Source organism: Peromyscus maniculatus, chromosome 8, assembly GCF_049852395.1.
Source record: "Peromyscus maniculatus bairdii isolate BWxNUB_F1_BW_parent chromosome 8, HU_Pman_BW_mat_3.1, whole genome shotgun sequence".
Lineage (NCBI taxonomy): Eukaryota > Metazoa > Chordata > Mammalia > Rodentia > Cricetidae > Peromyscus > Peromyscus maniculatus.
Genome location: NC_134859.1, coordinates 46,612,748 through 46,638,334, shown reverse-complemented (window position 1 = coordinate 46,638,334; position 25,587 = coordinate 46,612,748). Strand labels below are relative to the sequence as shown.

The 25,587-nt window shown below is 44.2% G+C and overlaps 1 protein-coding gene across 5 annotated transcripts in view; it reads right to left on the bottom strand.

Moving 5' to 3' along the window:
- The window catches only part of Specc1 (sperm antigen with calponin homology and coiled-coil domains 1), a 278,263-nt gene that overhangs the window by 20,822 nt on the left and 231,854 nt on the right, over nucleotides 1-25,587 (bottom strand). For all 5 annotated transcript variants that reach the window (XM_006973560.4, XM_015992424.3, XM_015992425.3 and 2 more), the window contains one exon: nucleotides 7,753-7,869. In XM_006973560.4, the coding sequence (XP_006973622.1) occupies nucleotides 7,753-7,869 (117 nt within the window). The remainder of the gene's footprint in view (nucleotides 1-7,752; nucleotides 7,870-25,587) is intronic.

The window sequence follows — 25,587 nt, the reverse complement described above, 5'->3', positions numbered from 1 at the left end:
AAAAATCTCTGATGGGAATGGATGGCCTAGATGATTCAATGTTTCAGAGCACCTCTGTTGTGCTTCAAGACTGCTAGCTGAGATGATACAGCCTCACAGAATACTCCAGTCAGGACTTAACTATAATCCTAATTTTCTCAGGGTACCCCAAAGATTACCAGCACCCTCAATCAATAGGAAGTAGTTTAGAAAACTACACCCACATTCCCCAAAAATGAAATATGGATATTTTCCATCATTTAGGGAGGTTGGTTATAAATTGTTATTGGTCATAGTAAAAAAGAGGCTAAACAAAAGAGTTAAATTCAGAGATCTCTTTCTAAAAGAAGAAAGGGGATATGATATAGAAATGATATGATAAAAGGGCAGATTAACCTAAGAAATAACTATTAATCTTAAATATTTTTATATTAGTATGGATTTTGGTTTATTGATACAAATTTAAAGTTAATTTTGTTATACTGTATGCATTTTTCTACTCTTGTTTAGGGTATTATGTTTATATAGTTTATTTAAAATGTAATATATAATTAAGAAATATAGATTAATAGTCATCTATAATAGCAATATAGTCATATTAAGTATGTTTTCAAAGTCATACAGCGATATATTTCAGATAGATAGGCAATCTTCAACCACTTCAAAGACCTTCAGAATATGGCATTTAAATGTTTTAAGAACTTAGACTTTTCTTGACAGTGAGACACATCAGCTCCTGGCAGCACCAATTAGTTCAAAGAGAATGATGGGCATCAAAAAAACTTCGTATGGAGTTTGTTTTCTTTATGGCAAAAGCTAGCCATGTGGGCAAAGAAACTGCCTTTGCCTCAACTGCTGACAGTTACTGCTGAAACTGACCAGCAGGATGCAAGAAAGGTGACTGATGAACTTTGCCAAGACAAGATAGGACAGTCCTTCAGAATTCCCTGCTTCACAGAAAAAAATCTATCAGATATGCTAAGCCTATAGGCCAAAGTTGGATGCCCCAACATTATAGAGGAACTTTGGGTGACTGTCCAGCCAGCCTGATGTCCCTGTCATTAGGTAATATTTTACCCTTCTGGGGTCTTTGACAGAGTTGAAGACTAGATAGTTATAGCTATAGATTTTCTTAGTTATGATAAAGATAAATTAGATGTGAAACTTTAGACTCACCAAGTTAGGACAGGTAATAGAGTATTTTCTCTAATTTTGTCAAATAGAAATGGATTGGATATTGTTACTGTAATTCTTACTTAATAAGTGTTTTTGTTATATATAATTTTATTATTCTAAGTTTAAAACCTTCCTTTTTAATTTGACAAAAAGGGGGAAATGCTATAGATTATGTCATTGTTAATAAAAAGCTGATTGGGTGATAGCAGGGCAGGAAGAGATTGAGCTCAAGAGCCAGACTAAGAGAATTTTGGGAAGAGGAAGGGCAGAGCCAGGAGAGATGTCAGCTGCAGAGCAAGCAGGACTATGTCACAAATCATAATCAAACCGGGTATGGCATTGATGCACTTCTGACTGAGGCAGGAGGATTAGGAGTTTGAGGCCAGCCAGGGCTACATAGTGAGACCTAGTCCTAATCTAAACGATCAAAGTCATACATGAAGGCAGTTACATATAACCAAATGAGAAACTGTTTCCTCACCAATCCTAGTTCTCAAGACTAGGATTTCTAGTTTGTCTTTATTTCTTCTAGTGATCTCTTGGTGACTGTAATTTTCTTACACCACTGTTTCTTTCTAAAATTTACTTCTGTGTGAGTGTACTCACACCATGGTGAGTCTGTGGAGGTCAGCGGACACCTTGTTGAGACTGAGTCCCCATCTTTCTTCTGAGGTTTGTTTTTCCCTATAGTTTGTGCTGGCTCCTGACTTCTCTTCCTGACAGAACTGTCCCTCATCATCTGGTTTTTGTTTTTGGTGCATTCATTCTGCTGCTTGTGTGAAATTCCTAACTTCCGTAGCCTGCTGCTTTTCTGTCCTCACATGGAGCCTCTGCCTCACATTTGGACAGGGTGTCTTTGTATCCCTTCTCACCTTCTCCTCTGAAGCTCTTAGTCATTACCGAAATCTTTCTACCACCACAATTTTCCAGAACCTCTTATCAGTTGTAGGACTATACCCCATCTCTTTGAAGTATATTCTTGAGAAAGGCCATAGAGAAAACATTGTCCAGATGCATTCATACAGAAAAATCCTCTTTCTACCATCATGCTTGGTTAAGAGAATTCTTGGACTGGGAATTCTAAGCTGAAAATAATTTCCCCTGAGAACATGAATAGCACCATTCCCCGGAGTCACTGAGCCCTACTTTGGGCTTTGTTCCCAGATTCTCCTTGGCTATTCTCTGACATCTCTTTGTACAGATAATCTCAATTACTCGTCATGTCATCCTGCCTCAGTAGTTCATATGAAAGTCATTAAGTTTTAGAAATTTAACTAGATGTTTTAAGTACCAGTGAGAAGCATGTTCATGCTTTATGTCCTATGTATAATTTTGCAATATGATACATATAGGGTTTTTTTCTTCTTCCCCAGTACTGGGGACTGAACCCAGGCCTTATGTATGCTAGGTAAGCACTTTACCACAGTGATATTTAAATTTTATACATAAGCCGGACGTGCATTTGTGGTCCCCGTTATGTAAGAGGCTAAGGAAAGAGGATCACTGGAATCCAGGAGTTCAAGTCCTTTTCTATTTTCTATTTTTCCATTTTCCCATGGTCTTCACTCTGCCTCATCTGAACATCTGGCCCTGGACCAAACGGTTCGGCTTGACACTGGAGTCATCTTGCTGATGTATCAACGCTGTCAGAGGAAAAGCAGACACGTCTCTGCATGCTTTCTTCCAGCCTGCGGTGTCACCTTGGGAAGGGGCTGATCTCTGGTGATAGTGCCCAGTCCGCCATCCTTCTTCTTTGACACTTAGGGAGACTGATGGACAAGAAGTGGAAGCCTTACCCTTGCTGCTGTGATGCTGCTCTGTTTGCTGAGCAGAAGTGAGCAAGTGGGTCCTTCCAGTCCACGCGAGTGGAGCAACCCCCATTTTGGTGCTGATGGGACCTTTGTTCTTATTTTAGAATCCCTTTCGTTAGGCCAGTTTTTAGGTTACATTGCTCAGGAAGCTGAGACACAAACAGTTTTTATGGCTCATGAGATTGCAATGCCAAACTGGTTCCTAAAAAGGCACACCATTTTCAGCTCCAATAATCATGCTCTTTTTTTCCCTTCTGTATCCTTACCTGCCAAATGTGTCAAGCTAAACACTGTATTTTTTTGTTTTAGTTTGTATTATTGGGTTACTAATAAAGTCTAAGGAGAAGGCATTTCTAAACCAAATATTTTAATTAGAATTCTGCTAAGACCCTCTTGTAGGATTCAAATGAAAGTATATTTTCTAAGAAATTAAACACAAAATAAACGGACTGTACTGGAAAACTGCCTCAAAGAGCTCTGAGACAGCATAACATGGAACATGATAGAGGTGATTTTTTTGTTTATAAAAATGATTTTTTGCTCATTTTGATGGAGGCAGGACACTAGTGTCCAGGGGGTCATCATCCTAATGCCTTTCCACTCTGCACTGTTGTGGTTGCTGTGCTGAGGCTAGAGAACAGAAGAGGGCATGCCCAATGAAGAGGCTGGGCAGGAGAACCAAGGTCTTCAGGCTGTGAGCTCTGCCTCAGTGGAGGCTCTGTCATACAGGTGCGGACAGAGTGAGAGGCCATTCTTCAGTTTCTGCCCTGTGTGTAGGGTGGTGTGAGCCTGGACCTACTAGTTCCTATCTGATGCAGAACTTGGTCCCAGCTTGGCTCATAGGACCGTACTGGTGTAGCATCTTTCTGCAAGTAAGTGGGAGAAAAGCTCTGACTCACATTCATATTCAGTTTCAGGTACCAACATAATCAATCTCTACTCTATAACCTGACTTTTGCCTCCATGGAAGAGCTTCATAGGCTGACATCTGAAGACTGTATTTCTAATGAAAACAAAATACCTCACCTAAACCTCCTAGCTACTGTAATGTACACCCTGTGATTACATATCCCTTCAATACCATACAAGATATTCTTGTTTATTTGAGACAGTCTCGTGTAGCCCAGGCTAGCCTTGACCTTACTGTGTAGCTAAGGACAGCACTGAACTCCTGATCTTCTTGTTCCTGCCTCCCAAGTGCTGAGTTCATAGGCATGCACCACTGTGTCCAGTTCTTATTTTTAATTCTGAACTAGTTTTCTTTGGTGCTGGGGATAAAATCCAGGCACTCATCTATGCTAATCACAGGCTCTACCACTGAGCCCAGATCCTTTATCATATAATTTTTATATTTCAATTTTAACAGATTTTTACAAATGTTCTATTTCCCTTAGTGCCCTTTTGGGTATTCCACAAAGTACAACCAACCAACAACAACCCATTCATACTGAGTACATAAGACCACAGGGCAGAGTCTTAACCATGTTAACTCATCCAAAAGGGTCTGTAGTAGTTATGCTCCCTTTGAGGCCCAACCTCAAACATGTCCCTTCAGGGAAAACCTGCCCAGTGGTACTGTCACCTCAGGGAAGTTAACCTCATTAAAAGCTCCATGCAAGCTCAACTGATGCTGCATCAATGGGCTTCTATTGGCACATCATCTTGACAACCCTCCTCTGTAATGGATGGATCTGGCCTCTCTCAGTGCACCCCCACCCCTACTCATGACATCCTGAGCTGTAGCCATTGCTTCTCTACTTAGGGTGCGGCCAGGACGGGGCCAGATACTCCTTCAGGGAGTAGTGGGCCAGGGGTAACTGAGAGTCCCAGGTGCTAGAACTCAAACTCAACTGGAGTTGACAGGGGAGCTGTGAAGTCAGACAGATTGGGACATGACACTCCTGGTACGTGATGCTGACTCCTTATAGTGGTCCTTCACTACTGGCACTTCTTGATGACATCAGCAAAGACCCCCCAAAAGAAATCAACCAGATGTGTGGGAAATAGGGACCCCTGTCCTATAAGGATAACAGAAACAAGAATACTGCTGCCAGCCTACCCTGATGCACATTTGCACATCTGCAGAGGGCCACTAGGCAGCTGGCAGGGTGCCTGGTGTGGGAGTCTCAGGGGTCCAGAGTGAGGCAAGGGGTTTTGGTCACCAGGAAGCAATGCTCATGATACAAAGTGTGAGAGCAAGCATTCGCAGGCCCACTATTTTCCAACAGATCTGACTTGACTGGAGGACAGAGCAGCCAGGCCTGTTGACTACAAATAAACACATCACTTTCAGGAAGACTCAGGTTTTAGAATGTGTATGGCCATTTTAGGAAGATCTGCTGATTACTTTGAAATTTGTTATGCTCATTATTTACATAATTATTTTTGTAACATCACACCAGAAAGGAAGGGAGTGGAAAATCAAGAGAGTGGGGAAGGAATGACTCCTGGGTCACAATCAGATGCCCTGCTGTGCCCCTGGCCTCTGTGATGGCTGATGGTCCCGACTCTGCTCCCCTCTAGGTCCCTCTGCTGGGCCCGCTCTGTGCTTCTACTGTGCTGTGGGCAGGGCCTGAGTGTGTCCCAGAAGGTTCAGGTGCTGAAAGCTCGGCCAACAGTGTACGTGTTAAGTGATGGAACCTTTGGGATGCAGAAGCAAAGCAGGTGTCTGGAAATCTTACTCTGAAGAGATCAGTGCAGTTCTCCTGGGATGCTGATTACTTCCTGTGAGAAGAGCAAAGCTGGCATCTGGATCTCTCTGGCTTCCTGCCTCACCCTGCATTCCCCTTCCACACATGGTCTCACTGCTGGAATGCGACCCACTATGAGACCCTCAGGAGACTGCCTCGATTTTGGATTTTCAGCTTTCAAAGCTCTAAATGAATCTCTTTTCTCAACAACATACACAGTCTCAGGTATTTTGCTATAGTTATGAGAGTTGCTTAAGTCCCAATTAAGACCAGGGGGACTGGCGAACCCTCAATTTCACGGCTTCATACGCCATCTATATCTGCCCTTCCAACATTACCGGGAAAATTCAGAACACAAATCTTCCTGGATTCCTCCCACACCATTCCTCTTGCTCTGATGTCCCATCTGAACTCCAGCTTTGCTGTTTGCCTGCCTAACATAACACTGGAATCATTTTAGACCTCTCAGCCTTAACATGATGCACTGTGTATTTTTTCTCTTAAACATTACATGACTTTACTCAGCTTGTTTCACACTTTATAAAGCACTCCACATGGAAATGCTTTGAAAAAAAAAAAAATCACGTTTCAATGCCAGAGATTAAACCCGGGCTTTTACACTGCTGGATTAATGCTCTGCCATTAGCCACACCGCCGGTCCTGTAAGATACTCTGGGATGGTTATTATTATTTTTGTGTGTGTGCTAACTTGGCTATGTCTGGTATCCAAATATTTAGCCAAACATTCTTTCTTTCTCTATTTAAAATGTTTCTCGCATGTATTTATCGTGTGTGTGTGTGTGTGTGTGTGTGTGTGTGTGAGTGTGTGTGTGTGTGTGCAAGCGTGCGCGCGCACGAGGACTCACGTGTGGAGACTAGAGGACACTTGTGGGAGTTGCTTCTTTCCTTCCACCACCCCGGTCCCCGTTACTAAACCCAGGTTGTCAGGCTTGGGAGCAAGTGTCTTTACCCACTGAACCATCTTGCCAGCCCTCTAGGCAGGCATTTAAAGGATGAGATTAGGTGAGACATGGCGTCCCATGCCTTTGACCCAGCACTTGGGAAGCAGAGACAGGCAGGTCTCTGTGAGTTTGAGGCCAGCCTGGTCTACATAGTTAGGTGAGATTAACATTTACATTGGTGGACTTCCCATAAAGCAAATGATTCTCTGGAATGTGGGTGAGTCTAGTCCAGTCAGCTTAATAGAAAAAAGACGGACCTCCTTTAAGAGAAGGGAATTCTGCTACCCCTCCTAACTCCCCTCTCGGCACTGAAAGAGACTTTGAAAAATGAAGGTCACAGCTAAACCAGGGTTTTCTGTAGAAAGCAGGCGATAGGATCTTATCAGCAACCACAGCAAACTGGGATTCACTGTTTTTCTTGGTAACAATTGCATTGAGAAGGGTGGCTGACACATTTGCTGAGGATAGGACCCCACACTGCAGTCACATTCTGTCCCCTGTGCCCTTCCTGGTGTCCACTTTAGCTCTATTAAGCCTCCCTCACTGTCTCAGTCAATGTCCTATGGCTGTGAAGACACTATGATCACAGTAAGTCTTATAAAGGAAACCTTTTTGTATTTTTTGAGACAGTGTTTCCCTGTGTAGCTCTGGCTGTCCTGGAACTCTCTTTGTAGACCAGGTTGGCCTTGAACTCACAGAGATTCACCTGCCTCTGCCTCCCAAGTGATGGGATTAAGGGCATGTGCCATCATACCCAGCTAAAGGAAAACATTTAATTGAGGCTTGCTTACAGTTTCAGCGGTTTAGTCCGTTATCGTCATGGTGGGACATGGTGGCATGAAGGCAGACATGATGTTGGAGAAGGAGCTGAGAGTTCTACATCTTACCCACAGGCAAGAGGAAGTGAACTGTACTATACTGAGCACAGCTTGAGCACAGACGATCTCAAAGCCCATCCCCGCAGTGACACACTTCCTCCAGCAAGGCCGTATCTACTCCAACAAATCCACACCTCCTAATGTTTGGGGGCCATTTTCTTCCAAGCCACCACACCTACCCTCCCAGTTATACACTGCCTCAGAAGTTCTGCTGGCTCTCCCGGAGGAGAAGTGGGTGGCATAGGCAGTGACTTACTTTCTCCTGACTGTTCAGCTCCTGGTATGGGATGTGGGCAGGCAGGTAGGTATGGAGCAGAGCACAGAGGGCCAGTCCGTCACTCCAGCTGCTGCTGAAATTGGTGATATCAATGTTCTGTGGAGAGAGAAAAGCCAGTGTTAACCCACACTGCACTGTCAAGGACAGGATCCAGACAGTGAGCCAGTGTTAACCCACACTGCACTGTCAAGGACAGGATCCAGACAGTGAGCCAGTGTTAACCCACACTGCACTATCAAGGACAGGATCCAGACAGTGTGCCAGTGTTAACCCACACTGCACTATCAAGGACAGGATCCAGACAGTGTGCCAGTGTTAACCCACACTGCACTGTCAAGGACAGGATCCAGACAGTGAGCCAGTGTTAACCCACACTGCACTGTCAAGGACACCAGACAGTGAGCCAGTGTTAACCCACACTGCACTGTCAAGGACAGGGTCCAGACAGTGAGCCAGTGTTAACTCACACTGCACTGTCAAGGACAGGATCCAGACAGTGAGCCAGTGTTAACTCACACTGCACTGTCAAGGACAGGATCCAGACAGTGAGCCAGTGTTAACCCACACTGCACTGTCAAGGACACAGGCCAGACAGTGAGCCAGTGTTAACCCACACTGCACTGTCAAGGATAGGATCCAGACAGTGAGCCAGTGTTAACCCACACTGCACTGTCAAGGACACGAGCCAGACAGTGAGCCAGTGTTAACCCACACTGCACTATCAAGGACACGAGCCAGACAGTGAGCCAGTGTTAACCCACACTGCACTGTCAAGGATAGGATCCAGACAGTGTGCCAGTGTTAACCTACACTGCACTGTCAAGGACATGAGCCAGACAGTGTGCTACAGGTGTCTATCTTTATGTTTGAGTAAGGCAACATAATGAACTGGATTTTTTAGAGTGTATTTAACTTTGGTAGCAGGAATGGCTTGTTGTGGTCCACATCCATTTATAGGAATATGTGTAGGGAAGATGAGACCATGGGGAATTCTTGCTTAACCCCTGGGGGAGCCATTAAAGCCTCATATAAATCTTGTTTCAAATTACTCCCCAGATGAGCTTTGTATATCCAGCATTTCCCAGACTTACTGGCCAAGGGAGCAATCACCACCACCACTACCACCATCATCATCACAATCATCATCACCACCACCACCATCATCACCACTATCACCACTATCATTACCATCACTACCACCACCACCATCACCATTATTACCATCACCATCATCATAACTACATACAACCCAACAACATGCAGACCAGACAAAACATGACCATAGAGCCCAAGCTACAATTGCTTCTGTTCTATATTCCCTTCCTTAACTAGAGAAGCTTCTTAGGGGCAAGAGAAGCCTCAGGCTCAACAGTCTCCCTGCCAACAGAGAGAACAAGCAAGAATCATTCCTCTGGAAGGGAATGAGGCTCCTTCTGCATTACAGCCAGTGAGTGGGGGTGGCTGCTTTGCACACAGTGATAAGTGAGGTTATCTTCCCAAAGATTTGAAAGATGTCCACAGGCCAAGGAGTTGGTACTGTAGCATAAATCTTAAAGTATTAGGGTGAATGCTGGAAGATCGGAGAAACAGAACAAGCCACAGCCACTTCACCTTGCCAATTCCTCAGCTGATCCTGTTTCCTCAGAATGGATGCCTCTGAGTCCTCATCCGAATGGGTCTCAGCTGAACTGTTGCTCAAAAGCCTAAAAGCTGAACCAGCTCAAGTTCCTGGTTTTCACGCCTTATATACCTTTCTGCTTTCTGCCATCACTTCCTGGGATTAAAGGCGTGAGTCACCATGCCTGGCTGTTTCCAGTGTGGCCTTGAACTCACAGAGATCCAGATGGATCTCTGCCTTTGGAATGCCAGGATTAAAGGCGTGTGCTACCACTGTCTAACCTCTATGTTCAATATTATGGCTGTTCTGTTCTCTAACCCCCAGATAAGTTTATTGGGGTACACAATATATCAACCACATGGTACAGTGGGTAAAGGCATTTGCAGTCAAACCTGACCACCTAAGTTCAATCCCCAGGAAGCACACAGTGGAAGGAGAGAAACAATTCCTGAAAGTTGTCCTCTGACCTCCACACACCTACAGTAACATACCCATAATTATAATAACAGTAATGGAGACAAGGGTTTGAAGTCTGGGATCCCGACCCAATGGACTCAGAGGTTAAAGAGCGAGACATCACAGGAGCACAGTCTGAAATGATAAAAGCCAGGCTGAGTGTGTCCTGAGTCTCTGCCAATCTCTTGGATAAGTTCTTTCCTTTTGCTCTATTAGATCCTGACTGCCCTCATCCTTGCTGTTCATTTACTGTGGACAGACTTGCCTCTATGAGTATGGAAATGATTCCTCTGTAATAAGGCATTTCTCCTGAGCATCAGATTCAAAGGAAAAACCTCAATCCACCCATACTTCTAATCTGTGTGGTCATTTAAAATAAGAAGACCAGGGGCTGGAGAGATGGCTCAGTGGTTAAGAGCACTGGCTGCCCTTACAGAGGACCCAGGTTCAATTCCCAGCACCTATGTGGCAGCTCACAACTAAGGCAAAATATCAATGCACATAAAATAAAAGTTGAATAACAAAAGGCCAAAGCTATTCATACACTAAGTCATAGCTTGTCTAAAATTGTAGCTTCACAGTTCAGACATTGTTTTGTTTTGTTGTTATTTTTTTCTTTTCATTTTTGTTATTTTTTTTAAAGAGCTTCTTAGGATAGAGATCTTATTCCACTGAGGATTTATCTTCAGAGAGAGAAAGAAGCAAATGCAGTATATTTTAAATAATGCCCAACAATGGGGTCACATAGACCCCAAAGCATTCATTATAGGCTTTGCCAACCCCCTTGGTTATATTCCAGAACTTGACATTAAGCGCTATTGCTGAAGACACCACATACTGGAATCAGAACATGGAGAAATCAAGCTGGTACTCAACTGGAAGGGGCTAGGCATACTTTCAAAGGAGAAAAACCACCATCATTCTCATCCAGTTGTGAGCCCCGCAAGCTACAGTGAATGATCAGTCTGACAAAATCCACCTGCTGGTGCAATAGTGGCAGAGATGTTATAGGAGTGACCAACGATTTTCTGATTAGCTCTAAAGCCCACGCCATGAGATGGAAGCCATATCTAACACTGCTTAAGGAACTAAGAACCTGAGGTTGGGTAAGTCACAGGCCTTGGAGACCCAATTCTATTACTCTGCCAAATGGACCTAGTATTACAACAACTCCTAATGGCATATTGCTATACCCACAGATCAGAGCATCTCTCAACCCTCATCAGAGAGGCTTCCCTTTACAGTGATGGCGATAAACACAAAGACCCTCAACTGGTCAATGTGTAGAGAATAAGAAACTGTGGAGTGCTTAGTGCTAAATGGGACATACATATCATACCCTACCTCCAAAGCTCAGGGTCTTCATGGAAGAGGAGGTGGAAAGATTATAAGAGTCAAAGGTGATGGATAACATCAAGAAGACAGTGTTTCCCAGACACAACAGGGCAGCTGCACACATGAACTCAGCAATTATGACGGCATGAATAAGATCTTCTCAAGGTCCAGCCAGACAAAATTTCAGCATGGGGTTGGGTGGGCTGGAAAGTAGGCATGAAATCCCACCACTAGCTGAAGAGTTGCAGGTACTGGCAGCTGCTGGATGAGGGAGAGTCAGTTTTCTTTAATGATGTGAGCTCTGGTAGGTTGACTGTACCAAGGCAGGCCCCATTCCCAGGACTAGCTAGGCAACACAAACCGGACTCCATGGGGAAAGGGGGAGGGGGGAATCTTTGCTGGTTGTTTCTCATCAACTTGACACATACCTAAGAGTTATCTGGAAGGAGGAAGCAGTTGAGACAATGCCTTCATTAGACTGACTACCTGTAAACAAGTCCGTGAGAAATTTTTTTCTTTTCTTTTTTTGATGAAGGATTGATGTGGGACAGCCCAGCCCGTTGTGGGTGGTGCCATCCCTGGGCAGGCGGTCCTGGATTATATAGGAAAGCAGGCTGAGCAAGGCAGTAAGCAGTGTTCCCCCACGGCTTCTGCTGCAGCTCCTGCCTGACTTCCTTGGATGATGGGCTGTGAGGAGGAAATACGAGCCAAATGGACCCTTCCCTCCCCCAGTTGCTTTTGGTCATCGTTTTTATACAGCAATAGAAACCTAACTTGGAAAAAAGATTTCTCAAAGTTGGGTGGCAGGGTAGAAAAGGTAATTATGGGATGAATGGAAGAGGGTGGTAAATGTTCAAAATGAATTGTATGCAATTGTATGAAACTCAAAGATTTAATAAAAATATTGTCAACCCCTCCCCCAAACACACACACACACACACACACACACACACACACACACACACACACACACACAAACACACACTCAAGATATTTTGGCTGGAGGAAAAGTAAGACCAAGAGCATTTGGAACACAGGCTAGTTTTCTTTTTAAAAACTGTCTTATTTTCTATGTATTAGTGTTTGGCCTGCATGTATACATGCATGCCTGGTGCTTGTGGAGGTTAGAAGAGGGCATATGACCCCTAGAACTAGAGTTATGGATGGTTGTGAGCCACCATGGGTGCTGGGAATCCAACCGAGGTCCTCTGTACTGTAAGAACAACAAGTACTCTAAACGACTGAGCCATCTTTCCAGTCCACAAAATCAGTGTTTCTAATTCTTTTGTAGCTATACTCACGTGTGCCTCCACAGATGCTTGGGGACAGAGTGTGATGACAGGAAGTGGGGTGCTCTGCCTGGACTCTCTGAGGAGGCCCCTTTCCAGTCCACTGGAGATGCTCTTCTAGCACTTGTCTCTATCTCCTTAGGATCATTCCGGGAAATTTGCCTACATATCATTCTGGGAAATCTGTCTTCTATTTCCTTGGACTCCAAGCTACTACATAGCCTCAAGAGTTGGGATAAGCTTGACCCCAAGGAACAACAACAACATAAAAAAAAAAAACCCAAAAAACAAAAAACCAACAACAGAGGTTAATGTTTTACTGGAATACTGTCTGGCCTCAACACAGAGAGAGGGGGAAATCAGCCAAGAGATAAAATCTTAAACTCTAATATTATCCTACAGCTGGACCCACTTTATAAAAATCAAGGGAAGTGATCTAAAGTGCCTTATATAAGGGTCAATATGGCTGTTGGTAAAATTCCTCCCTGGAGGAGATAAACAATGTCTACCCCTCCTCCAAAGATCCCAATAACACATTAAGAAGGTGCGATTCCACCAACACTTATTACGAGAAACCAATAAGTTAATTAGGCTTGCTTACAGAGCAATGTGTGAGGGGTGGTGGGCAGGAGCCACACTGGGAGGTCTGCACCCAGTGGGGATGACCACTCTTCTATGGCCACTTACATGGAGCCCTCCTCCCTAAGTCCTCTCCAGTCCTATGTACTACTTGCCCTTCCCTGACGCCACATGCAATTAAGGCAGAATTGCCTTCACCTGGTTGGGAGGAGTGGCCAGCTACTCCGATGAGGGTCCCCTAGCCCTCCCTAGCCCTCCTTCTATAAGGGAGAGGCAGCAGTCCATGAGCCCAGCTGGAAGGATCCTCTGCAAGCAGGCACAGCCGACCTCATGGGGAGGGTGGCAGTCTGGCTCCGAGGACGGCTCTGTACAACAGTGACTCCCCACCAGGATTAGTGACAATAAAGAAAGTGACGAGAGGAGAACACCAAGCCTCACAGGGCACGCAGGAGTAAAGCTTCTTGTCACCTGTCCACTCTTAGGTTTACGGCATGCCTCTAAGGACAAGGCTGCGACATTCAGGAACCACCGGACTCCACGTTCAACCACAGACGGTGATCCTTCTCTGGGGACCCCTGAAACAGCACTAGGAAACGAGTACACCCTGGGCATGCCTGCCTGTCTCCCATGTGGATTCTATCTTGTCTGATGGGGACTCCCAAACCCGACTCTGTCCTTCTTTACAGCAGCTCTTGTCTTCCCGCAGCCTTTCTGAAGGAACACAACTTTCACGTATGTCGGTCCTATTGCTCTGTTTTTCCTTGAAGAATTATTTCCAAACCTTCCTAACACAGAGAGCTGTCAGCCTAAGAACTTTCGATAGTACGGGAACCTCAGGCTCCACACACTCAAAGAGACCTGGAGGACCCATCCCAGACACACCCACCTTACAGGACTAGAGGCCCTCAAGGCAGGCTGACAGATGACCAAAAGGCAGACAGACTGACCGACCCCTTTCCAAAGAAAGAGATTAGGGAATTTCTTACCATACTATGTAATTATGTCATGAGTGTTCATATGTGTTTCCACGTAATTCTTTACATATCCTCCTATGTTGGGACAATAGGAAATAGGACTCAATCTGACCCAGAATTTCCCCCAAATAAGTAAACCATTGGCACTAAATGTTTGAGACAGGGTCTCTATGTAGCCTTGGCTGTCCTGGAACTCACTATATAGACCAGGCTGGCTTCTAACTACCTTAAAAGTGTATGGAAATGTGACTATTTGGGGGATGTATTAAAAAGTCTTACAAGCATATACTTACAAAGTAAGGCATTAACTTTCTTTCTTAAAGCCCATTAAAATAGTTTCTCTGAGTCTATTAAATGTTTCATAAAATCTTACAATGCTATTTGTTTATATAAAGCAACTTTTATTGGAGTCATAAGATAAAAGTTTCATTAGGTTATAAAATTTGATATTGGATACAGAGATTTTAAATAATGATTTCTTTCCCCCAAACCTCTTTAAAATAGTATTAATCTTAAAACACCAACAGCACAGACCCTGAGCACAACAATTAATAAATGGGACCTCTTGAAATTGAAAGCTTTTGCAGGGCAAAAGACACAGTCAATAAGACAAAAACACAGCCAACAGAATGGGAAAAAGATCTTCACCAGCCCCACATCTGACAGAGGATGATCTCCACAGTATATAAAGAACTCAAGAAACTAGACATCAAAATACTGAATTAAAAAATGGGCTAAAGAGCTAAACAGAGAAGTCACAAAACAAGAATCACAAATGGCTGAAAGACATTTAAAGAAATGCTCGACATCCTTAATCATCAGAGAAATGCAAATCAAAACGACTCTGAGCCGGGCGTTGGTGGCGCACGCCTTTAATCCCAGCACTCGGGAGGCAGAGGCAGGCGGATCTCTGTGAGTTCGAGGCCAGCCTGGGCTACCAAGTGAGCTCCAGGAAAGGCGCAAAGCTACACAGAGAAACCCTGTCTCGAAAAACCAAAAAAAAAAAAAAAAAAAAAACGACTCTGAGATACCACCTTACACCTGTCAGAATGGCTATGATCAAAAATACCAATGACAGTCAATGTTGGAGAGGATGTGGAGCAAAGGGAACACTCCTCCACTGTTGGTGGGAATGTAAACTTGTACAACCACTGTGGAAATCAGTATGGCGGTTTCTCAGAAAATTAGGAATTGAACTACCTCAAGACCCAGCCATCCCACTCTTGGGCATATACCCAAGGAATGCTGATTCATACCATAAAGATAAATGCTCAGCTATGTTCATAGCAGCACTATTTGTAATAGCCAGAACCTGGAAACAACCTAGATGCCCGTCAATGGAAGAATGGATGAAAAAAATGTGGTACATATACACAATGGAGTACTACTCAGCAGAGAAAAACAATGAAAGCATGAAGCTTGCAGGCAAATGGATGGAACTAGAAAAAAATCATCCTGAGTGAGGTAACCCAAACCCAAAAAGACAGTCATGGTATGTACTCACTCATAAGTGGATTCTAGATATAAAATAAAGAACAATCAGACCACAACCCATAGAACCATGGAGGCTATATATATAGCATGGAGGTCCCTAGGACAACTGTGGCTTATAATAAATTTCGGTTTTACTCAATTATTGAAAAAAAAAATAGCCAAACGAATGGAAACACATGAACTATAAATCAAAGGCTGAGGGGCCCCCAGCTGGATCAGGCCCTCTGAATAGGTGAGACAGTTGATTGGCTTGATCAGTTTGGGAGACAACTAGGCAGTGGAACCGAGTCCTGTGCTCATTGCATGAGTTGGCTGTTTGAAACCTGGAGCTTATGCAGGGACACTTGGCTCAGTCTGGGAGGAAGGGACTGGACCTGCCTGGACTGAGTCTACCAGGTTGATCGCAGTCCTGGGGGAGGCTTTGCCCTGGAGGAGGTGGGAATGGGGGATGGGCTAGGGGGAAGGGGAGGGGGTGGGAAGGGGGAGAACAGGAGAACCCATGGCTGATATGTAGAACTGAATGGTATTGTAAAATAAAATAAAAGGAAAAAAAAAAAAGAAACAAAAAAATAGTATTAATCTTATTCCATTTGTGAAATAGTCATAGGTAACAAAAAATAATAGGACATAAAAATGTTTCATGTTAGTTGAGATGCCCTGGGTAAAGTACATTGTAAATATGTACTGGACTAATTATAGTGGATTTCTTTTTCAGAAACATTCTTAATATGTTCAATGTATAATACAATGGCTAAATTATTAAATATTAAGATGATGATAACATCTTACATTTCTAAGATGAACTTTAATTTACAGTTATAACATTGAGATTAAAATGTATTGCCTTAGAGCTGGAGAGATGGCTCAGCACAGGCTGCTTTTGCGGCGGACTGGGTTTGAGTCTCAGCACCCACACAGTAGTTATCAATGGGTCAGTAACTGGAGCTCCAGGAGGTCTGATACCCTCTTTGGTCCTCCAAGGATACCAGGCATGCATGTGGCAAATATGCATAATGTTAAAACACTCATACATATAAAAAAATAAATAAATCTAACAAAAAGATTGCTTATTCTAAACAAACAAAAACAACCCACTGCCTTTCTACGCTCGTGCTCTCCACCTTCAAAAAGAGGGTTTTCAAGATCTTTATCATGTGCAATCTAAACTAAAGGTTTAATATTATCTTTTTTTTTTTTTTTTTTTTTTTTTTGGTTTTCCGAGACAGGGTTTCTCTGTGTAGCTTTGCGCCTTTCCTGGGACTCACTTGGTAGTCCAGGCTGGCCTCGAACTCACAGAGATCCACCTGGCTCTGCCTCCCGAGTGCTGGGATTAAAGGCGTGCGCCACCACCGCCCGGCGGTTTAATATTATTTTTAGCCAGGCAGTGGTGGTGTGCGCCTTTAATTCCAGTGCTTGGAAGGCAGAGGCAGGCAGATCTCTGAGTTCGAGGTCAGCCTGGTCTACAAAGTGAGTTCCAGGAAAAGGCGCAAAACTATACAGAGAAACCCTGTCTCAAAAAAACAAAACAAAACAAAAAATAGAAAAACAAAAAGTTTTGATTTGTTTTTTAAAAACCAAGCCATTGGTGTCTGCTTGGCCTGCTTTAATCCTTATCAATAATTGAGCTAAACTCCATGTCCTTAAATTATTGATTTTCTAATTTATACCAAAATTATTTAAAAATAATTTTTAAAAAGTTTTTAAAAGTACAGATTTTTATGTCAGGTATAGTGGCACGTCTTTAATCTCAGCACTCAGGAGGCAGAAGCAAGCAGATCTCTGTGAATTTGAGGACAACCTAGTCTACATAGAGCGTTCTAGGCCAGCCAAGCCCACATAGTGAGATCCTGTCTCAAAAAAAAGGTACAGATTTTGGACTAAGAATTGCTCATGCTTTCATAAAATAGGATCTAACCAACTGTCTAACCTAAAACTGACGACATATACAAAATCCTTAGCATTTTGAAAGAATCTATGTTTCTATATGACTATATTTATATATATTATTTATAAGTTTTTATGTTTACATAAAAACTAGATTATAAGTAAATGGTTATATTAATTAAAATAGCCAACTTAGCTCCCATTCCTTTTAGGGCATAGTGCAGTTAAAGTTTTAAAATAAACAAGTCCCATAAGCAGTCTTTGTCAGGGCTGACACAGTTCTGATCTACTAGTGGGACAAAAACATCCTGTTGCTTGGAAGAACTGATTGGTTACTACATGATGGCTTTGGCTCAGGGAATAAGCCTCACAGGCACAGACAACTGCCTGCATCCAGGGATGATCCTTTAGGCCAGTGGTTCTCAACCTTCCTCATGCTGTGGTGACCCCAACCATAAAATTATTTCCTTGCTATTTGATAACTGTGGTTTTGCTGCTGTTATGAGTCATAATGTAAATATCTGTGTTTTGAGATTGTTTTAGGTAACCGCTGTGAAAAGGTTGTTCAACTCCACCAAAGGGGTCAGAACCACTGCCCTAGGCTCTGCTACTCCTGGAAGCTGAGGAAGGGAATAATGACTTAGCCCTGTGCATTCAACTTTCTTTAAGTAAGGTTTTTTAAAAAAAGATTTTATGATTTATCAAAATAATTGCACATAGTTACTACTAAGTGTGTCAGGCTTCTCATTAACAAACTGAGTGTTACATCAAGTTTATTAACATTTGTCCCTGTTAGGCTTTATCTAAGTGCTATACAACAGCTAAATTTTAAAGAATGGTTTGCTCTCCAGTACTGGTGTAATGGGCTTTCTGGGTACTTAAACATACTTGGAGACCTATGTTAATGTGGAGAGAGACCAATACTTTGACCCTTGCCCTATAAGGTCAACCTGGTCCCAAGGGCACTTCCCAAAGGGTCTTGCATCTCTGGGAGTCACTTGTCCTCTTGACCAGAGAGGCCATGGGGAACTAGACGGCAGACTCTCACCAATGTACACTCTGCAGAGGGGAAAGTCAACACAGGGCTATGTTCCCTGTGCTTCCAAAGGCCAGGCCACGGTCAGCAAGACCCTGGTTCATCCCAGAAGATGGCAAACTGGTTAAACAAAAGATGAGAGGAGCCAGTCTCCTCCCTCTCAAGTGGCCCCGAGAACCAGATTCTTAACTGGTCTAACAGTTAAAAAATTAACTTTTGGATACCTATATGGTCTTATTAAACACCCAGCAGGAAAGTACAGGAAACAAAATGATCGGCACAATAAAAAACTCAAAGGTAAACTAAACTTTAAAATATGGTAACCAATAACTCAGGGTTCATATCGGCCTTCCCATGAAATCCTGTATATGTGTGACTGACATACCAGATGAGACATCTGCAGCCACCCAGCTATAAGACAAATGCAGCTAGCTGTATTTATGGAAATCTGCTTAGGTAAATGTATGTAAATGTATTAGCAGTAGTAACCTTGCTTCATGCTCTGATTTTCTATTTTTCTTTTGATACTGTTGGTTCTCGGTGGTTACATCCTCACACTACCTTCTTTTTATTCTATTCACTCTCACACTCACTCTGTTTGTTTGTTTGTTTGTAGACAGGGTTTCACATATAGACCTGGCTGTCCAGGAACTCTCTATGTAGACCAGGCTGGCCTTGAACTCACAGAGATCCACCTGCCTCTGCCTCCTGAATGCTGAGATTAAAGGCCTGTGCCACCACACCTGGCACATTCATTCTTAAAATATAACCATATATATATATATGGTTATATTTTATATAAATAAATATATATATATTTGGTTTTTTGAGACAGGGTTTCTCTGTGTAGTTTTTGGTGCCTGTCCTGGATCTCGCTCTGTAGACCAGGCTGGCCTCGAACTCACAGAGATCCGCCTGTCTCTGCCTCCCGAGTGCTGGGATTAAAGTCGTGCACTACCACCACCAGGCCATAACCATCAATTTTTAAAAATTAATATAAGAGCAAGCTACAAAGGATGCTTCTCCTGGGATAAGCATGGCATGGCTTTCCTGATCATCGCCTTTTCTGAGATCATGGGTTGGCATAATCATGTACTTACTTAAAACTTGTATTTTATTCTTGTAGAATGTGTGTCTTCTCCAATATACAAACATTTCAAAGTAAACTCCCGTGACACAGGGATTCTAGAAACTCCTATTGCTGGAAATCCAAAGTCTATTCTCCAACCATCAGACATACCTTTGTGGTCCCTTTTAGGTGGGGACTATGCCCTCATCAGCATGAAAGTAGTATAGATAATTGACTGATCATCACTATTCTGCTCACCAAAAAGATTTTTGGGACCACAGCTCTGGAGTGGGAGTGCATTGGGACCGTGGCAGGCAAACAGACTGAATTGTAACACCGAGGTTAACACACGAAAGAAGAAAGCTTGCAGAAGATTGAAGCCTTCACTGATCTAGGCTTGTCTAACAAAGCATGACCTGGGAGAGGGGAAGCACCCCAAAATACAACCAGAAAACCCTTAGGAAAGGTGGGGCTATGCCGGCCCGAGAGAGACTCTAGACCACCAGTGTCACCCGGCTTTCCCCTCGGCTCATAGCCTGTGTGCATTCTTGGGAGTGCTCTCCGTTTCTTCGGAAGCTGTCTCTATTTCTATTTCTGACCACGTGACAGTCCTCTGCCCTTGAAAACAAGGGCCTGGGTGCTCTCTGAACTCAGATCCTCTGCTCGGTACTCCTAAATCTGCTTTACCTGACACTCTGGGCTCTCTCAGTGTTTCTCTGACCTCCATGGCTGAAAGGCATGTCTGTTTCCATCTTGTTCTGGTGAGGACCAGGATTTTCAGCTTGCCTGTACTGATGTTTTCCCCTTAAACTCTAATAAAATTGTCCTCAAGCTTCCTTCTGAGTCCATAAATTCTTTTATTACTGAGCTTAAGAACTCAAGGCAGCTTAGTTTTCCCAGTTACAATGTGAAGAATTGGGCAAGTGTGGAGACCCTTTTTAGGATCTCCCTACAGACACTGTGGATTACAGGGAGGCCTACTGGCTCCCCTTCAGAACACCCTAACTCTGGAGAAACTGAGCCCCCGAGCCAGGCAAAGACCAAAAGGGGTGATCGTGGCTTGTCGTAAGAGAGCAGACTCGGGCGGCCCCTCCCCCACTCTGCACATGGGCAAGGGCAGTGCTGGCTTTGGTCGGCTCTGACTGCCCTGGATAGCTGGCCTGGAGTGCTTCCATCAGAAGCACTGTGAGTCTTAAAAGGAGAGGACGGGAGAACACGGAGTTAAGCTGCAATAGGGGAGAAGGCTCCGTGGGATTCTTCTCAGAGTGAGGGAGGGCAAAGACGACTTGGAGACTACAGTGTGGGCGGGACCCTGAGGGAAGACACAAAGTTCTACTCCTGTGATGTTTAAGGCCCTGGGAATACAGGGCTGTGGCTGCAGCCGAGCAGAACCCAGGTTTCTAGTGTCTGGACTAGTCAGTGAAGCACTAAACCGATAAGGCTAGTCCGAGGCTTTGATTGACAGGTCAAGAAACCAAGGCTGGAAGAGGTGGTGAGTCTGTGGTTCATCCAACATCAGAGACACCAGAAACTCAAGTCCCCAGATTTCTGTCAGATTGCCTCTTTCCACCAGCCCGAGTCCAACATGAGCCTAGTGGTCCTAGATGTTTCCCTCCCAGCACAGGCTGTCAGGGGTGTTCTCCAGTCTCCCCCGAAATTACACTCAGTCAGGATAGACATCTGGCTGAAAGCAACAGGCTGCCATGGCAATCCCTCTCCATGCTGGTTCTTAGGACTCGTGCACTCCTGCCTCAGAACAGCTTCCGGGCATCCCTGCTGCATAACAGTCTAGAATGGCCTTGTTGCAGGGCCCGTCTCAGTTCTCAGGTCAACTGGGTAGTAGTCAGGGCCACTGGAAAGAAGAGCATTTGGACTGCTGACCTCCACATCTCTCTGAGTCCAGGCTACCCACTGAGTCTGGAAAATACTTGGGTTTTACATTTTCTAAAGAAATGTATGTGCTACAAGAGCAGAGAAAAGACACGGGCCTTGGGGTTGGGGATTTAGCTCAGTGGTAGAGTGCTTGCCTAGCAAGCACAAGGCCCTGGGTTTGGTCCTCAGCTCTGACCAAAAAAAAAAAAAAAGACAGAGGCCATGACAGTATACACATCTACTCACCCTAAGACTGAGTATTTAAACCCTGCATGTGGCCAACAGGCCAGGAGGGGAGCTTCAGGAGACACACAGGCCAGCCCGGGGAAGGCAGAGAACCACTGCACTCAATCAAATCCCCTTCCTTTTCTTCTTTGCCAGGCAGTCACATTTATTTAGACATTTATTTATTCATCTGTGTGTGTGTGTGTGTGTGTGTGTGTGTGTGTGTGTACACACGTGTACGTGTGTGAACATGTGTACGTGTGTGTGTACGTGTGTGTGTGTGTGTGTGTGTGTGTGTGTGTGTGTGTGTGTTAAAGCACATGTGGCACATCATATGACATGGTGCACATTTGGAGGTCAGAGCACAAGCTGCAGGACTCAGATCTCCTTTACTGTGGAATATTCCTTTACACTGTGTGAATACGTGTCACTGGGATTGGTTAATAAAGAAGCTGACTGGCCTATAGCTAGGCAGGATAAGGGAGAACCAGACTAAGAGGACACTGGGAAGAAGAAGGGCAGAGGCAGAGTCACGAGCAGAAGTAGAGAGAAGCAAGAGGAACGTGCTGTGTTGAAAGAAGGTACCGCCACGTGGCAGAGGGTAGCTAAGAAACAAGGGTTAATTTAAAATGTAAGAGCTAGCTAGGAATAAGGCTGAGATATCGGCTAAGCATTTATAATTAATAATAAGTCTCTGAATGGTTACTTGGAACTGGCTGGTGGGACAGAAAAGTCCTCCTACACTTTACCATCTGGGGATCAAGCTCAGGTCATGGGACGTGGCAGCAAGTGCCCTTACTCACTAAGACATCTTGCTGACACAGTGTACAGCGTTAGTCTGAGCCAGGTGAGCCTTTAGCCTTATACTTAGAGCTTCTAATTTTTTAATTTATTTTTTAAAAAGTTAAAGTTTTTATTTCGTTATTTTATGTATGTGTGTTTTACCTGCATGTATGTATGTGCACCGAATGCATGCCTGGTGCCTCTGAAGGCCAGGAGTAGGCTTTAGATCCCCTGGGACTGGAGTTACAAATGGTTGAAGCTGTAATTTGGGTGCAGGGAATTAAACCCTGGTCCTTTGGAAGAGCAACAAGAACTCTTACCGGTGAGCCAACTCGCTAGTGCCTACTTAAAGCTTTTTAAAACTTGCTGTATCTCTTTCTTTTCCAAAGCACAAGAACATTTTATACACACAGGTACCTGAGACCACAGCTCCACACCCATCTCATGTGCCCACGACTTGGAGGAAGGAAAGCCAAGGGAATGAGATGAAAGCAAAGGAAAGCTTTCATTTCAGGAGACTTCTTGCTCATTCTTTATGATGACCCCCGCATCTGAGTCAATGGGGGCAAGCAGGACAGCACACTGTCCTTCCACAGGCAACACTACCACCCACCACATCCTTTCCAACACAGCATGTCCATCCGTGAGGACAAATGCTCAGTGATCAAGGGAAGAGCCGCTTACATCTCAGGCTCCAAAAATGGAGGAATGGCCAGGGTAATAACACAAGTTGAGCCTCTGATGTGCCTGCCACTGATCACATTCTCCTTTACTCTTCAGAACTGCCATATAGAGTAAGTAGTGTCACACACATTTTATACACACAAAAGCTGAGACACAAGGAAATATTGCTAGTGTCAGAGCCAGACCGGAATTCCAGGTCCACGGGACTCTGAAATTCACGTGCTATTTGCCATGGACACCACCCTGCACAATGGCAGTGGGCCAGGGCGAGGGCAGGTCGACCTCTGCAGGGACTCTGCCTGCGACAACACTGGCAGCAGACCCAGCAGCTTGCTCTACTCCCATGCAGGAGAAAAGAGAACAGAACGTGGAGATGGGAGAGGGTCTACCCTGAGCATTCGTTCTTTCATCCTGTGAGTTAGAGAACTAAGAACCATGGCCGACCAGAAGCAGGCTGGTGGGGTGGAGCACAGTGGTCTGCTGTGGTGAAGTTCACCTGGCTGAGGAACAGGTGAGTCCAAAGTGGCCACATTCTCCGTCTGCCTATCTGTCCTTCCTTCCCAAATTTATACCTAGATTTTAATAAACTTGGTACATCTTTCTCTTCCCGAAATGCTACGTTGATTCACATGTATTTTATGCCATTTGTAATTCCGTGATGCAAGAAACAGATTGAGATGGTCCATTTTCAATAGGAGGTGTGTTTAAGGGTTCCTCAGAGTCGCAGAGAAGCAGGAGGCCCAGGCTTCTCCCTCCCCTGGCTGGTGGCTGGCACTGGCTTGTCTCAGAACTCCGAGTTGGAAGGCTACAGGTACTCAGCTACATGACTGAGCCCATGATCAGAGAAGAGGGTGCCTCAAGCCCCAAATATTCATTAGACAAGGTCGTATGTTCTAAACCAATGAGATGGGGAATTTGGGGAGGGACAAGTTCTGGACTATGAGAGAAGAGGACAGGGATTTCTCCAAATCTGGAGACTTTAGAAACTAGTGCTGCACCAAATCTGCACAGCAGCCATTTTTGCCCTTTCTCTTTGATGGCATCCCTTTCTGCAGAATTGTGTATTAAAAACTCTGTTTCCGCCGGGCGGTGGTGGCGCATGCCTTTAATCCCAGCACTCGGGAGGTAGAGGCAGGCGGATCTCTGTGAGTTTGAGGCCAGCCTGGGCTAGAGTGAGTTCCAGGACAGGCTCCAAAGCTACACAGAGAAACCCTGTCTCGAACCCGCCCCAAACAAAACAAAACAAAACACCTCTGTTTCCACTGGTCTCTTGAGTTTGTTGAAAAGCACTTACAGTAGGTCCCCGCAAGCACTAGTTAAGTCAAAGAGAGACAACCACCCAGGGGCTTCCCAGAAAGAAGGCCTGCAGTGTTGGATGTCAGTGCCCGAGCACTGTTGTTTACACTGGTTCCCCTGCCTCGGTTCCACCTTACACAACCACCAGTCTGCCCATGCGGCTCGTGCTCTGTTTTGAAGAACGGAGACTGTTCTGAACAAAAATGGGTTAGTTCTATAATGACATTGGTGGTAATTGTGTCTTTTGAAAGACAACAATATGAAACTTCATTTTTCCTTCATTGGCATAGTCTTCAGAAGCATTCTGAGAGGACAAATACAGCCCAAAGTCATCCAAATACTAGGTTAATGAGATCCCAATTAAGAACAGCTCTTGATCTATGACCATGAATGAGTAATACATCAGGACTAAAACTTCACGAGCATTTTCTTTCCCTCAGGAGAGCGGGGCTGCAGACATTTCAGAACAGACCTGGCCAGCAGACCCTCCTGGGGAGACGAGGCGTGTTTTGTTTCCTGGATTGATGAACCGAGCGACTGTACTGGAGACGGAACTCAGAGCTGGGGTGGTTCAGTGATAAACTACTTGCCTCTCATGCATGAATCCTCAGGTCCTGGCCCCAGGGTTGCCCCCTAACCCTCACCAAAAATAAATAAATAAATAAATAAATAAATAAATAAATAAATAAATAAATAAATAAATAAATAAATAAATAAATGAAAAAAGAAAAAAAGAAAAGAAAAAGAAAAAGCAAACCCTAGACATTTTAATGCAGACACACATCAGAGCAGGTAGGTATACATGGAAACCATGCATGAAGAAGTGTCCCTACCTTTTAAAACAAGGGCTTGTTTTAGAAATTCCAAATCTAGTCAGAAGTCAAATCCAACATCTGGGCCGGGAAATGTTTTCCTTACATGTAAACTGTTCCCCATGTTTGAGACTTTTTATTGTTCTGACACTGGTAGAGATGGAGGCAATGCAGCTATGGTGTATATTATTATTTATACACACTCCAGGATCATCAAACCATCACATAAAAACCTCATCCTTTTTATTACCAGGAGAGCCTCAATCCTTCCCTGAATGCTTTTTGGAATGGTCCTAGCTTTTAGGAGTTTAAGAGAACTGAGAAAGTGGGTTTTTGTTAGTGATGGCTCTGTGTGTGTGTGTGTGTGTGTGTGTGTGTGTGTGTGTGTGTGTGTGTGTGTGTGTTTCT